At 39.8% G+C, this 16,558-nt stretch overlaps 1 protein-coding gene across 3 annotated transcripts in view; it reads left to right on the forward strand.

Annotated features, from left to right (window-relative positions):
• TTC28 (tetratricopeptide repeat domain 28) overlaps positions 1-16,558 on the forward strand; it is a 575,569-nt gene that overhangs the window by 163,938 nt on the left and 395,073 nt on the right. The window contains exon 1 of one of the 3 annotated variants that reach the window (XM_061141644.1): positions 3,594-4,272. The exons of the other annotated variants lie outside the window; for them this stretch is intronic. Within the exon in view, the coding sequence (XP_060997627.1) occupies positions 4,246-4,272 (27 nt within the window). The 5' untranslated portion in view covers positions 3,594-4,245. Of the gene's footprint in view, positions 1-3,593; positions 4,273-16,558 lie in introns of those variants that run through there. 3 annotated transcript variants of the gene reach the window in all.

A 16,558-nucleotide genomic window follows, 5' to 3' on the forward strand; every position in this document is an offset into this window, starting at 1 on the left:
CTGCCAGGCTCCTCTGTCCATGTGATTCTTCTGTCAAGTGGCACCTACTAAATGAAAGTCGAAACACTCACCAGTCAGTGGGGGAAGAAATACCATACAAATAAGTAACCCAAAGGAAGTATACCTAAAAAATTGAAAACCAGCTGAAACCTTGTATCATCTTAAAGTTTTAGACTGATTATGTCTTTCTATCGAAACATAAATTTCTCTGTCGCCTTTCCTGTTAAATCCACTGTTCTCAGACTCCCAATCTGCCAATTTAAATAACTGTCTTAATTTACTAAGTCCAGCAACATTTGAGCACGGGACAGCATCTGAGCTCCTTAGTCCACAGACCATGTGTGGTATGCATGTAGATTTACAGATGCCCTCAGAAAACCACCCCATAGATTAGGGAGTGCAAAGTTCTCTTAATTTACATGTGGGAAAGTGAAACCTTGAGTAGTTAAATCCACAGTCACAAATTATGACTTGCAGATGGAATTTAGACCTACAGGCATGTTTTGTTTGGCCTGTTAGGATGCTTTAAAACTTTTGAGCAAACAGTTAAAATCAGGAAAATTTTAGCTTCTCATGAAAATTTAGAGCATCTGGCACCGTTGGACTGATATTCCTGTATGACATCAATTGACTAGTGTTATGTTGTAACTCCTTCTTTTTCATGATTTATCTTTCTCCGGATTTATAATCCTTACAATTCCCTTTTATCTTATACTGGTTTCATTTATTCATGTCACCTGCCTTGCCCTTCTGAAAATTTTTGTTGTATAGCAAGTCAGAGGCAGAGTGAAAAATACCTGACCCCTAAGCAATTGTAGGTTCCTGCCTCCATTACTCAGGTGTTGGTTTATAAGCCCTGGATTCTAATCCTTCCATTACCATTGACTTGCCCCGTGGCATTGAAAAGGTCAGTTAACTCCTGTGATTTCAATTTTGATATCTGTTGAATGATCATTATAAACATTTTAACTATGCACATAATTTAAAAATCTAAAGGTTTATGTACAAAGCAGCCTCATAAAGTCATAGTTAATATTTTGTTAGATTGCTTAAAAATGTTGCTTCAGTGTGCCTCTTGACCATTGTTAATATGTTTAACATTATTAACATGTTAATATGTTCCAATGTACCTTGCCAAAGTATCTTTTACTTTATATGGAATGGAATGGAATTTCATTCATTCATCATTCAATCTCTACCCTCCCTTCATTCTTTTTTCCCATAAATATCGAGCACCTCTGCTGTGCCAGGCAGTATGCTGGCCGCTGAGGATTACAGAGCTGAACAAGAAACATTCTGCCTCTAACATTCTCATACTTAAGCTTTCATTTTAGGCAGATCGATATATTTTGTATCTTGACTACATCTTACATAGGTTTGCCTCCTTTGCTCACACTATTCTTGTCTTTCGTTATTTCATTCAACAAATATTTATTGACTGTTGTATCAGGCACTGTTCACTGGGTGTTGATTTTATAACAAAGTTCCTGCTCCATTGTAACTTATATTCTTGGGGATATAAGACATTAAATAAATAAACTCTTAATATATGCCGTAAGGCCTATGAAGTAACTGTAAGGCCCAAGGAAGAGAGACGGTAACAGTATGTGGGTCATAGTGCTAGTATTTTAGAAGGGGTGATGAAAGACAGCTTTTCTAATATGGTATTTGAACTAAAGGAACTGAGGGCGAGATCCAAGAAGGTATTTGGGGGAAGAGTGATTCAGGAAGAGGGTGCTTGATATATTCAGGGGACAGTGAGGTGGCCAGTATGGCAGGGTCTGAGAAAGTCAGTGGGAGAGGGGGTAGGAGATGAGTTCTGTGATTCTGAAGAGCATTACTGCCTGTGGTAAGGATGTTGGCTTTTGGCTCTAGAATGAGTTGTATCTCCTCCGAGTTTCTATTTCAGATTCCTTTGTTACACCTTCCTTGGCCATCCCTGTTTACAGTGATTTCTTCTTCTGTCTCTTGGAATGCTATAAACCACGTAACTCATTTGTTAAACTGATGAAGGCAAATGTCTGGTTGTCTTCTTATAGGTCTTCAGCTCTGTCCTAACTTCTTTTAACTTCTTCTAGTGTAGGGATTTAGTTTTATACCTTTCTATCCTTTATGATGTTTTGCACCCAGTTGAGACTTAATATATGTTTTGTGAGGCTCTGACCTCAGATATCAGTAGTAGGAATTTGAAAGCAATGTCTAAGAAAGAAGTGAAAGGACTTGGTGATAAATTAGACATAGGAATGATGTTAATTAAAGTTTTAGTTTGTGATCCTGGAAGAATAACAGTGCTATGGACAGATACAGGAAGGTTGGAAAGAGAAACTGATTTTGGGGAAGATTAATGAATTTGGTTTGGAGTTTATTGAACTTCCGTGTTAGTAAGATATCCATGTTAAGCTGTGAAGAATGATTTGGATATGTTAGAACATACACAAAGGATTGGTGTTATTTGTGACTCCAGCCTGCAGTATGTAATTTTAAGAGCAGGGACAGCCTCTTACTCATATTTCTAGTGTCTGGAACAGGGGCTGGCAAATAATAGGTGCTTACATCATAGGCACTTAGTAGTTTTATGGAGCAGAGCAGTAAGGCTGATGTGTACCTATGATGCAGATTATGGCTTAAGAACTAGTGCTTATTCCTTCAGCTATAATTGCTGATATTATTATTTTTAAAAGATAATGATTTCACCATCAGATTTCAGACTCAGGCTTAGAAAAAAAGACACAAAAGTAATTTGTTTTAGTTAACTGTTTTGGGTATTTTAATGACATTTGTATCTGATATTGTTAGTGTCCAGTCTGCTTATAATCATCTCCATCAGTCAATCCTGCCAATGCATTATATTATAGAACTCTGAGAGTAATACGTTAAACGTGGTTGGAACAATGGAGTGATGGTACATCAGTTGTTTTTATTATGCACATCAGTTAGTATTCTAGTAGCTTACAGTACCCATTAATTCCCATTTATCAAAGTAGCCTCATAGTAATAAGAATTACTAGACATGTTGGATGACAAATAATAGAATTACACTGTATTTTGTATTTGGAGATGTATCTCCTTAAGTAGGATGGAATCATTTTACAGATGCTGCGTGAAACTTAATCTTGATAGCAATAATAAAATCAATGCTAAATTTAGAGAAGCAGAGTCTACTTTTGATTAAAATTTTAATCTTGTCAGATACCTTAAATCTTTTTCCTTCAAGTCACACTTTTAGATTATATAGCCCTTTGGTCTAGAAATCTTTTCTGTTTCTTTTTTCCTCTAGATATAACTCACAAATCAAGATCTTTTGAAATGGTCTCCTGCTTCTGTAGATCTCCTCTGACTCTGAGTCCTTGGGAGCTGTGAGGTGCCTCTGAAACTGTGTGCGTTACTTTTTGCTTTGGAGCAGATGTCGTGGCACTAAGACCCAGAAACCATTTGCTCTGTGTGGCTGGAGCTGGGCAGGCTGTGCTTGCGCTGAAGGGAAGGAAGTCATTAGTGCAGACTGAGCTGTGGAGTTGGGTTCTTGCAGGATTTCCTTCCAGCCTTTCCCCACTAAGGTTCTTGGGAATTAAAAAAAAAAAAAAAAAAAAAATCTAAACACACAAACCAAGTTTTCCTATTTACAGTGTTAAGGGAAGGTAGACATTTCGGGAAGGGTAGATCCTTTCCCCAAGTTATCCAAGAAGGAAGAGAAAACAGCGTAAAGAAGCTCTGATTACAGATCTTTGGAATTTTCTTTGCTAAATTTTACAAACGAGAAATACACTCAGAATTTTGGGAATTGCTCCAGGCTGCGCGTGAGGGTTTGATTGCTTGTCTAATCTTTTTTTGAGAAGAGGAGAATTCGTCAAAAGGGGTTTGGATGGCAGGAACCCGACTGGGTTTCTGCAGCAGCTTGCGTCCTCTGGCTCTTCTCTGAGGGAGGGTCTCTGCGCCGGCTTGGAGACCCCCTGCTGCAGGCTCCTTTTGCGGGCGCTGGCCCGAGGGGAAAATGCTCCGCTCTGGCTGGAGTATTCTGGTTGCTGCTGGGACTTCCTAGCCCCGTGGGGAGCGTGTTCCTGGTTTGGGGATACTTCACTGAACTGCAGGCGAAAAGACTGGACTCTCTGGGCTCTTTCCCTTCGCGGTGAATATGGGAAAGAATTAGGGGGTGGGAGGCAGGCAGCATGACTTGGAGTCGCCGCTGCCCTGCATCTGCCCCCAGCCCCCAGCCAGCATCTTGATGTTCCACATATCGGCTGTACAAATATGATGAAATGGCAGCCCCGGAAGAAGGTAAGTGTCCCAGAGTGGGGACAGGGCCCTGATGCCCGACCCAGGGAGGGGCGACGGGGGCGGCTGCCCTCGGGTCCCTCCACCCTTTCCATAGTTTGCTGGATGGGCAGGTCCAAATAGCTCTGTCCCTTTGGGACTTAGGCCAGTTCCGTAGGGACGAGTTACCAAGTCTGATCTGCGTCCACTGCCCTCTTAAGTTTTTCCTTCTTGGTATGCCCGGACTCTCAGGGGTGACAGCTAAGAAACAGCCCTTTGCTTTAGAAACCCGGTGGAGCTAGCAACACGATTAGCTTTGCCGGAGCCAGCCAAGAGCTGCCAGGGTCTAAGAACTCGGTGGCGCCTCCTCTGCGGGGAGCCATTTGGGGTTGTGTTCCCGACACACTCCAGCGTCCTCGCAGGTGGGTGTTGTAGCACCTACTTCCCCAAGGGGTTAATAGGCTCTGAGCCGCTGGCAGCCGCTTCCCCAGGGCCCCGCTGGGGGGCGAGCATCCCCAGCACAACCGCCCAGCTGCTGGTTCCAGGGCAGCGGGGCCGCGGGGCCTCCAGCCTGAGCGCCTGGGGCCGGCTGGCTGGGCCTTCTGCCCGCGGGGCTCCAGGCGGCCGCGTGGGCCAGCGCGAGTGAACACGCCAGCCATTGTCACGGGCGCGTGTCTGTGCGTGGCAGCCTGCACGGGTGTGTGTGCATCGATCGTGGGGAAGAGGGGGAGGGGGCACTTTGCTTTTTGCGAGATTATTTCCTAATATGGCTCCTTTGTTGAGAACTCAAGAAAAAAAAATCCAGTGGTTCTATCAAAATAAATTGCTATTGGTCCCAGAAATAACGTTTCTAAATGTGGGACTGGTCGCTACCCCAGGACGTTCAGGGAGAAAGACAGCTTTCTTCAAGTTGTTGGCGGCTGTAGCTTTGGCTAGGGCTCCCTTTTGCTAACTTGTCTGACTGGTGCTGTTAGGTGAACGCAGTGGTTCACTGCATAGCAGGACTCCTCCCCCCGCCCCCACCCCCCAAATACCTAATTTGGCCTGGTTTTTATTGACATTCTTCTGAGGGAAAACATAGTGAACTGAATGTGCAGTGCGCCTCCCCAGCCATGACCTGTCTATGTTAGCAGCCGCCTGGTGTTTTACTTGAACTAGCTAAACTGACTCTTTCTTTGTGGCATGATGTGTGATACCATGTTTTACATCAGAGCTGAAATAGAAATTGTGTGAAATGCATGAGACGATATTGTGCATTTGTTTTATTGCTAGAAAATCTAACAAACACTGCTTCAGTATAGCCTGGTGAATTGAAAGGTTTTCTTTGATATCTAATTTGCTATCTGAAACGAAGTCATTTCTACCTCATCCTGAAGTCAGAATCTCTCATATATTAGTTCTTATCATAGAGCTTCTTTCAGTGAGATTGGTTTCATGTATTTTAGATAAGAGATCCATGCATCTTCCCCCCCACCCCCGACCTATAAAAATCAGTTAGGGTGAGGAAAACCCGTAGAAGAAGCGATATAATCAAGCAATTTAAACAGATGTTGTGCATTCCTAGAGCCCTCCCCTCAATTTCTTCTGTATTTGTAAATTGTATATTTATGAGTACTTTTAAGATGTCTGCAAAATATACATTCATAAATGTCTGTTTTTTCTATTTTACCCAGTACGCAGTAACTCATGTGGTTGTGTCTGTGGAAACCCCTCTGGGTACTGGTATTGCTTGAACCACGGAAGTATTATTCTTGGCAGTCAGGTGGATTTCTGGACTCTGGAAGATTCTGTTTCAAGTGTTAGGATTCACTCTGAAGTATTTACTCACTCTGTGATACTTAAATTGCTATACCAGAAGGTTGTGTTTATTCACTGCATTCATAATCCCAAATCATCATGTTATAAGGGTCCAGATAAAATTCTACAGAGTTATGGAAGATTAAAAAATAAGCTGAGCTATCAAATACTGTGTGATTATTTGGAGGTGGCTGGAGAACAGTTCTTGTTGCTTCTTCTACATTGGAAACGGAAGCTTCCTTGAAAGAATATTCAACTCCTAGAGGGCACAAATAAGTCTTTACAAAGATTATGTTTATTTTTTACACTTGCAAGAATACTCACATGATCAAATCATTGCCATGGTTTCTGGCTGGGTATGCTAACACATTTGTAGTGGTACAGTCACGTGCCCTGTGTTTTGTCAAGCTGTTTCATAAAAACCATTTATGCTACAAATGAAAAGTGATACTACATTGATGTGATTCAGCAAAGCTAGAAGATGGTCGGTAGAATACTGGCCCAGGCAGCGTTGGGTGCAGCTGGGCCTTGTGGCTGGGATTGGGGGGTAACTTGCTGTCACGGTGCCCTGTCGGCCACTACCAGTGCTGGCTTGTGTCAATTCTGGTCTCACTGTAAGACCATGACCATAGGTTCTAGGTTTCTTTGTTTCTAACTGAGCATGCAGCTGGGGTATATGGTTGAAAGGGAGCTCTTTACTCTTCTTTCCTCTGCTTATTTGCTGGGTTTAAGTAAATACTAAAATTCAAGATGTGAGTATTCAATTAGGGTCTGCTACCTTTTTTCACAAAGAAACCACCAGAACGTGATTAATCATGTTCCGCCCTCAGGACCAGTGAGGAGCTTAGTTAGCCTAGCTTTGCTCCCTCACTTATGGATACTACCACCAAGATGCTCTTCTTCCTTCCCCTTCTTGAAGAAACAGTGATTTTATCTACCTCTGAATTCCTCAAGCATTTAAAATCTATGCTCTTTTAGATAGATTGTGCTTTACTGATAGTAAACCGCCCCTCCCCCCACCTTTAAAAAATCAGCCTCTCAATTATGCTTCAAGCTCCTTGAGTTTAGGAACAATACTTCACACCTCTTTTTTTGGTGCCAAGGATAATATAGTTGCTCAGTAGGTATTTATTTGATGTAAAAGTAAATAAGAAATATTGCTTTGTAAAACTTGTATCTGTTTTTAGGGTGGTATGATCTTTAATAAAGTTCAAAATATTTTATTTGGCTCATAGGTATTAGACTGTAGTGGATTATTAAAGAAAACAACAATATTTTGACACTCACTTCTCACCATTCATAGACAATATCAGGGAGGGGACAGCCACACTTTCCACATAGGTCCCATAGCAGCCATTGTGAAGACGCACTGTCAGGCTCTGTGGACTAGGCTTGGATCCAGGGTCACGATTCTTTTATTAACATAACCTTATTGGCCTGGCAGAATCTGTTTTCCCCTTAAGAGGCGATCATGCAGCACATTATTTTTATCTTGTATTTGCAGAAATGATAGTAATTAAAATGATCATCTCATAGGAACATGTTTGTTTACAATTCTGAAGTGATTTTTGCTCTTTAAAAATCCAAGGATTAGTATCAGATAACACTGTGTAAATAAGACTGCAGTCAAAACCTTCAGGAAAGCTGCTACTGATTGGATTTTTTCATTGCTTATCTAATGTTATTTTACTGTTCACACATAATAAAAGATCATTAATAGGAATATGTCACATAAGCTACATTAATTATGTCATTTGAGAATCATATGATGTATTTATCTTATTATACTTGTCACATTAATATAATGTGAATCTGGCTTCTTAAATGACTTCTCTGATAGGGCTTCATTTAAAAAGCTTATTTCAAAGCTCACTTATAAGGATTGCATCCTATAAATTTGTGTCTTGAAATAGCTTATTCCTTTTACCAAAAAAAGTGTATTTCATATCCCTGCAATTTTTCTATGATAAAGTATTTTGTTTTTAGATTAGAAAGCTCAGTTTCAAATTTTAATACAACTATACTAAATTTTACTTAGGTACCTGCCTAAATGCTGTGCTAGTTGATATTATCATGTTCATTTTGGACCACAGTTTGTTTATAGTATAAAATTAAACTTAAAAATAAGCATTGTGACCAAAAGTAGTTTTAAAGAGAAGTGTTAGAAATTTCATGATAAAGGTCTTTCTGCAGATCTATTCTATACATCATTCCTGGATCACTGCAACCTAGAAACCTAGGTTTTGGTTCTGGCAGTTCCCGTGACTTGTGTCCTTGGGTGTGTCGTTTAATCTTTCACATCTGACTCCTCACTGTTAGAGTCAAATGCCTCATTGTCACTTGCGGGAGCTATTGCAAATGACATCCCAATGATTTTTCTTTTTCTTGTCTCTTTTCCTCTGATTTTCCCTTCTTTCTTCTTCTAGAATAATTATTTAAAGAAACACATGCACTATTCTCCTCCTTAACATTCTACGATGCCTCTCTTTTGTCTAGTTGTTGTTGTTCAGTTGCTCAATTGTGTGTGACTCTTTGGAACCCCATGGACTGCAGCATGCCCGGCTTCCCTGTCCTCTATTGTCTCCCAGAGTTTGCTCAAACTCATTTCCATTGAGTTGTGATGATATATAACCATCTCATCCTCTGTCGCCCCCTTCTCCTGGCCTCAGTCTTTCATGGCATTAGGGTCTTTTCCAGTGAGATGGCTCTTCACATCAGGTGGCCAAAGTATTGGAGCTTTGACTTCAGCATCAGTCCATCCAATGAATATTCAGGACTGATGTCCTTTAGGATGGACTGGTTTGATCTCCTTGCTGTCCAAGGAACTCTCAAGTCTTCTCCAGCACCACAGTTCGAAAGCATCGGTTCTTCAGTGCTCTTAATGGTCCAACTTTCACATCTGTATATGACTACTGGAAAAACTATAGGGACTTTGACTGTAGGGACCTTTGTTGGCAAAGTGATGTCTCTGCTTTTTAATACGCTCTCTAGGTCATAACTTTTCTTGCAAGGAGCAAGCGTCTGTTAATTTCATGGCTGCAGTCACCATCTGCAGTGATTTTGGAGCCCAAGAAAATAAAACCTGCCACTGTTTCCATTTTCTCCCCACCTGTTTGCCATGAAATGATGGGACCAGATGCCATGATCTTAATTTTTTAAATGTTGAGTTTTAAGCCAGCTTTTTCACTTTTCTCTTTCATTTTCGTCAAGAAGCTCTTTGGTTCCTCTTCGCTTTCTGCCATAAGGGTAGTATTATCTGCATACCTGGCAATCTTGATTCCAGCTTGTGAGTTGTCCAGCCTGGTATTTCCCATGATGTACTCTGCATAGCAGTTAAATAAGCAGGGTGACAATATATAGCCTTGACATGTTCCTTTCTCAATTTTGAACCAGTCTGTTGTTCCATGACAGATTCTAACTGTCACTTCTTGACCCGCATACAGGTTTCTCAGGAGGTAACTGAGGTGGTCTGGTATTCCAATCTGTTTTAAGAATTTTCCATAGTTTGTTATGATCCACGCAGTCAGAGGCTTAGTCTAGTCAATGAAGCAGAAGTAGATGCTTTTTTGGAATTCCCTTTATTCTTCTATGATCTAGTGAATGTTGGCAATTTGATCTCTGGTTCCTCTGCCTTTTCTAAATCTAACCCTTATATCTGGAAGTTCTTAGTTCATGTACTGTTGAAGCTTAGCTTGAAGAATTTTGAACATGACCTTGCTAGCATCTGAAATGAGCTCAGTTGTGCGGTAGTTTGAACATTCTCTGGCATTGCCTTTCTTTGGGATTGGAATGAAAACTGACCTTTTCCAGTCCTGTGGCCACTGCCAAGTTTTCCAAATTTGCTGACATATTGAGTGCAGCACTTTCACAGCATCATCTTTTAGGATTTGAAATAGCTCAACTGAATTCCACCACCTCTGCTAGCTTTGTTCGTAGTGATGCTTCCTAAGGCCCACTTGACTTCGCATTCCAGGATGTCTGGCTGTAGGTGAGTGACCACACCATCGTGGTTATCCGGGTCATTAAGACGTTTTTTGTATATTTCTTCAGTGTATTCTTGCCACCTCTTCTTAATCTCTTCTGCTCTATTAGGTCCATGCTGTTTCTGTCCTTTATTGTGCCCATCTTTGCATGAAATGATAACATCTTACAACTGGGTCGCAAGATACCAGTGGAGCAATACCATGGTTGTATACTACCAGAGTAAATCTTTATTCCCTTCAGCTGGAAATGTTTTTGATATTGTAAAACTGGTGGGAAAATGGTCATCAATAGAAAACTGCTTCCAGGGACATTGGAGTAGCTGGAAATAGCTGATAGACTTGATAAGAAGTGAAGGAAGTCAGTGATGAGGAAATCTGATTTGGCACCTTTACTGTTCAGGAGCTAGCCAGTAAACATTGCCAGTGTGAGAGGCTACAGAGTTTAATTGGCCCAACTTCAAGAAAAGGCTCCAGCAGCCACCTTCATTTTGCTAGTCAGTCACAGTGATGACATGCTGTGGAAAACACAGCAGACGCAAGAGAAAACCTGAAATCCCGGCTGGCCGTGTCAGCCTTAGCTTCCACAGTGAATTCATTATGTCATTAATAACAATGTATGTCTCAGCTTTAAGACTTTGCTTTTATTGATGTGCTAAAACCATGTAGTTTTATTGAAAGCTATAAAAATTATATCATTTAACTGTCATTTTTGGGATATATATGAAGCTTTTTTCCTGAACTTTCTTATTAGTCTCCCCTTTTAGATTTTTGTAGCTAAGAGCATTATTCTCACATGATCGAGCCTTTAACTATATTCCTTTTTCAACACAGTTTGTTATTCATTCTGTTGGAGTGTTTTGTCTTTGTTATTTTGAGTATTCTATCCTTTTAGCATGTATTGTTAGGAAAAACATAAAATTGTATCCTTTGGTTTACACCTTCTGTGTAATAAACTTAGCATTTCTGGAGAAAGTACCTGAGTACCTGAAATAAACTTGATGTCAGTTGTCAGCTTCACATAAGCTTTCTGCTGGTAGATGTCTCTCAGTTTGGACTATGAAAGGCTGAAATTTCTATAGCTTATGTCTGGTTGTGTAAGCTAATGTCCATTCATGAATACCCATATTTCCAGCATTACTTACTTTGGGGGAGGTAATATTTTGGATTTATATCACATTGGGAGACTAAGGCTTGTGGAAACACAGATTTTAGGTAATTTTGAGTTAGAAAGCAGTTACCATTTGGAATAGGGACAAAGTGGAGTTGGGAACTAGGAGATCATTGTGGAAACTCTTTGTGTTTGGGTATATACTCTCCTAAACACACAGATATATGTAGACTTAAACCTTGAAAGATAATATGGGGGTAGGGAGGGAAGAAAGCTACAAGGAAATTTTGTTGTGCACCCTGGGATAGCATATCCTATATTGGCATAACAACATTTATTAGATTAGAGATTGGGTTTTTCAAAGTTGCTAAGTGATTTCTTATTTTGACTGGTCCAATGTATAAATAGATGTTCCTTGTTTTATGGAAAGTCAAAATACAATATTTGAACCTGAAAATTGAATGTCAACTTGTTTTATATAACTGAAAACCTTGAGTATTATTATATTTATCTGGTTCATTACTTCATTGCTCTGACAATTGTTAAGCATGTTTTATATTTTAAATCCTTATAAATGAACATATGGAAATCCACACACTCATTTTTAGTATTATGTTAAATCACGATTATCTGTGAAAAACTGAAATGCTTAAGCCCAGATCTATCAGGTAGTTTTGGAAATAAATTTGTTTTTGAGGAGTGGAAAGAGAATGTCATAGTGAGTGGTAGTGGACTCATGATCATTTTTGTGGACTTTGTGTCTTTTATTATTTAATAATTAGTTTTTTCCAACAGTGGGTGAGCTGGAGAAATAAAACATAAATGCAACCTACTATATTGTTATTAATTTTGGTGAATGTATTAGATTGAAGCATGTGAAATTGCTGATGTTTTACCATCTTTTACCTACAAAACTAGAAATCTACTTTGGTTCAGTTAGTATTTGGTAGGTTAGGAATGGTGGTGATAAATACTGAAATTAAGACTAAAATAAGTTTGAGGGATTATTTTGAATTTTAATATTCTGTAGTCACCATGAGTTCAGTTCAGTAGCTCAGTCGTGTCCGACCCCACGAATTGCAGCACGCCAGGCCTCCCTGTCCATCACCAACTCCCGGAGTTTACTCAAACTCATGTCCATCGAGTTGGTGACGCCATCCAGCCATCTCATCCTCTGTCGTCCCCTTCTCCTCCTGCCCCCAATTCCTCCCAGCATCAGGGTCTTTTCCAATGAGTCAACTCTTCGCATGAGGTGGCCAAAGTATTGGAGTCACCATAGTTTTCATGAAAAATCACTATGCTATTATTTAACTGTGGGGTTCTTGTGAATTTCTTTTTAGCTCAAACTTAATTCATTAACTGCCAGCCCTTGTTAAATTTCAACCATTTTTTAATATGGAATTTTCTAAAATATATATTTTCTATCTTCTTAAACAGAAGGTACTAAGAGTCTCCAGATTACTCAGGATTATTATCACAAGCATGAGTTATTCTACTTTGGCATAATGCAGCACTACTATAGGATAGCTTTTAAGGAATACAGAATAATTTGATCCTATACTGAATGACCCCAGACTGCTTTTTTATTTCTTTTAAAATAATTTTATGACATCTTTGTGCGATTTTTACCTTTCTTTCCATGTTGCCCAAAGTAATGCTGCTGTCATGTGCCTACCTCTTGCAGTTTTAAGTATTTGTTTCCTATCTGTGGTGGGTGAGAAACACAGCTAACTGAGCCTTAACTTGTGACTGAAATTAAGTAGCCTCTGAATGAGGGATTTCTCTTATGAGTATTGAACTTGAGAGTAATGAATTGTGATTTTCTATTTTGACTACTTTGTGGTTTTTTTTTTAATAATTAATTTCTGGTTTTAAGCAGTGTTTGAGATATTTAAGGTGATTAATAAATGACCTTTTGGTAAGTGAGAATTTGTTATTCTGTTGAATACTGAGTTAGATACTTTTGAGGATGCTTAGTGACAGGGACTGAAAAACATTTTGAATGATTTGGTAAATGCCATGCTCGGCTTCCCTGATAGCTCAGTTGGTTAAGAATCCACCTGCAATGCAGGAGACCCCGGTTTGATTCCTGGGTTGGGAAGATCCTCTGGAGAAGGGACAGGCTAGCCACTCCAGTATTCTTGGGCTTCTCTTGTGGCTCAGCTGGTAAAGAATCTGCCTGCAATGTGGGAGACCTGGGTTTGATCCTTGGGTTGGGAAGATCCTCTGAAGAAGGGAAAGGCTACCCACTCCAGTTTTCTGGCCTGGAGAATTCCATGGGCTCTATAGTCCATGGGGTCGCAAAGAGTCGGACATGAACTGAGCCAGTTTCACTTTCATGCTAGTTTTTTGTTTTCTAACTTTGCTTTAGTATCTGGCTTGACATTCCCCCCCCCCCCTCAATAACTTGTTCAATATATACACATAATAATAAACTATTGTAGAGGGAACTAGTATTAGTAGTTTATGTGAAGTGTAGATTTACACATCTTAGGGAGTATTGGTGATTACTTAAGAGAAGAAATGACCATGGTTTATTTAAATATTAATTACTTAAATGTTAATTAACTAAAACATTATCTGTTTAGTGATGTCAGTTCAGTCGCTCAGTCATGTCTGACTCTTTGCCACCCCATGGACTGCAGCATACCAGGCTTCCCTGTCTATCACCAACTCCTGGAGCTTGCTCAAACTCATGTCCATTGAGTCAGTGATGCCATCCAACCATCTCATTCACTGTCGTCCCCTTCTCCTCCTGCCTTCAATCTTTCCCAACATCAGGGTCTTTTCCAATGAGTCAGTTCTTTGCATGAGGTGGCCGAAGTATTGGAGTTTCAGCTTCAGCATCAGTCCTTCCAGTGAATATTTAGGACTGATTTTCTTGAGAATTGACTAGTTTGATCTCCTTGCAATCCAAGGGACTCTCAACAACTTTCTGTTTTAGCCTAGGCTCTTACTAGTCAGCATTTATAACACTGAGACTAAAACATGTTTGGAAATGAAAGGAAGTTTAAGGAGCGTTTAGGTTTACAGAGTAGGAAGTGGAGTGCCACTAAGGTAAGCTGGCTCCATCTTCAGAGCCTGGCTATAGGCCTGGTGCTCCAAGGAGCGGGCCGTGTCTACTGGGCTGTGCTGCTTCTACCTCTTCTCTAGGCATTCAGACTCTAGGGTGGGGCTTACTTTGTTTAAAAGAAAAAGAGACAGTTATATAGATAACATATTTGGGAGACACAAGAAATCTATTTGCTTTCAGACATCTTTTCTGTGACTTATTTTCCTAAAATTCTTTTGTGCCAATGCTTTAAAAATTTGTAGTAAAGTGCAAACATGATAACATTTGTTTGCTGTCTGTCAGCTTTGCTGCTCTGTCACCCAGCAAGATATTCAGAAATGAGATCCTTATAAACTCTTGATATAGCTGGTTGGGAAGGATTCATGAAACATCAGGTTCCTGGTCACTGAGAGGCCTGTTTTGAGGTGGAGGACGGGGTCATTTTGAGGGGATCCTGAGTGAAAAAGAAGTAGCATTAAGGGGGTAGCATCCAGAGAGAACAGGAGAAGAAGATGCTGAGAGTGGAACTGGAGAGAGGTTGTTGACCACAGACTCCATGTACTTTGTAATTTTAAGGTTATGACCAGCTCTAGGTGAGAATAGATGACCCAAAGGACCAAGCATAAGGGAGGAAAAATTAATGATCACTATCAATAAAGACAGAATAACTTATTTGAAAAGTAAAACAGTTTATGTAGGTTTCCACAAATTTGAAATAGACCTTGTTGATAATAAATCATATCAGAATATTCTTGTCGCTTTTCTAATTATTTCTGATGATAGCTGTGGTTCTCGAGAAATTTTAATGAACCATATAAATGGTGTGGACCATTTATAGTGGTCATGAAACAAACAATTTAGAAGAATTGGGCTATTATGGAACCAGCATTTCTAGTATAAATATAACTGTGAGTAAACTACCTGTAATTTGAACAGAATTCTGTGACAATTTTTAAAAGTGAATTCATAATATTGATACACATTGCACTCTGTCATTCTGGATTAAGGGTGAATGAGAATGTAAAATCCCTAGAGCTAATTTTTAAATTATTATAAATGTATAGAATATACATAGAATATACTTCTCAATGCTGACATTGAGAAGTTGATTAAAATAGTGTAAAATGTGAAGAAAGTGAGTAGGTTTCTTTATTTTTTTGGTTTAAAATTTAAATGTAAAAATTCTTACTTTAACAGATTGACCAGCTCAGGGAGGATCTTAAATTATAAGTTATTGAAAGTGAAAGGCGCTCAGTCGTGTCCAACTCTTTGTGACTGCATGGACTGTACAGTCCATGGCATTCTCCAGGCCAGAATACTGACGTGGGTTAACCTTTCCCTTCTCCAGGGGATCTTTCCAACCCAGGGTTCAAACCCAGGTCTCCCGCATTGCAGGCAGATTCTTTACCAGCTGAGCCAGAGGGGAAGCCCAAGAATACTAGAGTGGGTAGACTATCTCTTCTCCGGCAGATCTTCCCGACCCAGGAATCAACCTGGGGTCTCCTGAATTGTAGGCAGATTCTTTACCAACTGAGCTATTATGTGTATTTATGTATGCAAATATAATTAGCATTTATACTGGCTAAATATGGGCTTCCCGGGGGTACTAGTGGTAGAGCACCCGCCTGCCAGTGCAGGAGATGTAAGAGACTTAGGTTCAATCCTGGGTTGGGAAGATCTCCTGGAGTAGGAAATGGCAACCCACTCCAGTATTCTTGCCAGGAGAATCCTATAGACACAGGAGCCTGGTGAGCTACAGTCCACAGGGTCACAAAGAGACACTACTACAGTGACTTAGCATGCACACACTGACCAAAAAACTAGGGAAGATTGATAGGCACAGAGATTATAATATTACTATGGATGAGTATTAAATGCTAATTATAAAAATGTACAATTTTTGATTAAATAGAACCAGATATTATTTCAGAGTTTAAAAAAAGTATGATTTCTTAGTGGACTCTGTAGCTCTTTCTGTAAAGAATTGGCCTGCCAGTGCAGGAGATGTGGATTTGATCCCTGGGTCAGGAAGATCCTTTGGAGAAGGAAATGGCAACCCACTCTAGTATTCTTGCCTGAGAAATCCCATGGACAGAGGACTGTTGGGCTACAGTCCATGGGGGTCACAAAAAAGTCGGATATGACTTAGTAACTAAACAACAGCAACAACAAAGCCCTTCTAGAGGTGATTTCAATAGTAATATTAAAAATAAAATATCTTTTAAATGATCAAATTAGTAAACATTTATTAAAGCTGTTTGGGATACAAATATGAATAAAATACATTTCCTCTAGAAGGGAGGATAAGACATGTGCACAAATGTCTGAAATGTGAGGTGGCAAATGTTAAGCATCACCAGAGAAAGTAAC

Source organism: Dama dama, chromosome 5 (genome assembly GCF_033118175.1).
Source record: "Dama dama isolate Ldn47 chromosome 5, ASM3311817v1, whole genome shotgun sequence".
NCBI classification, from domain to species: Eukaryota; Metazoa; Chordata; class Mammalia; order Artiodactyla; family Cervidae; genus Dama; species Dama dama.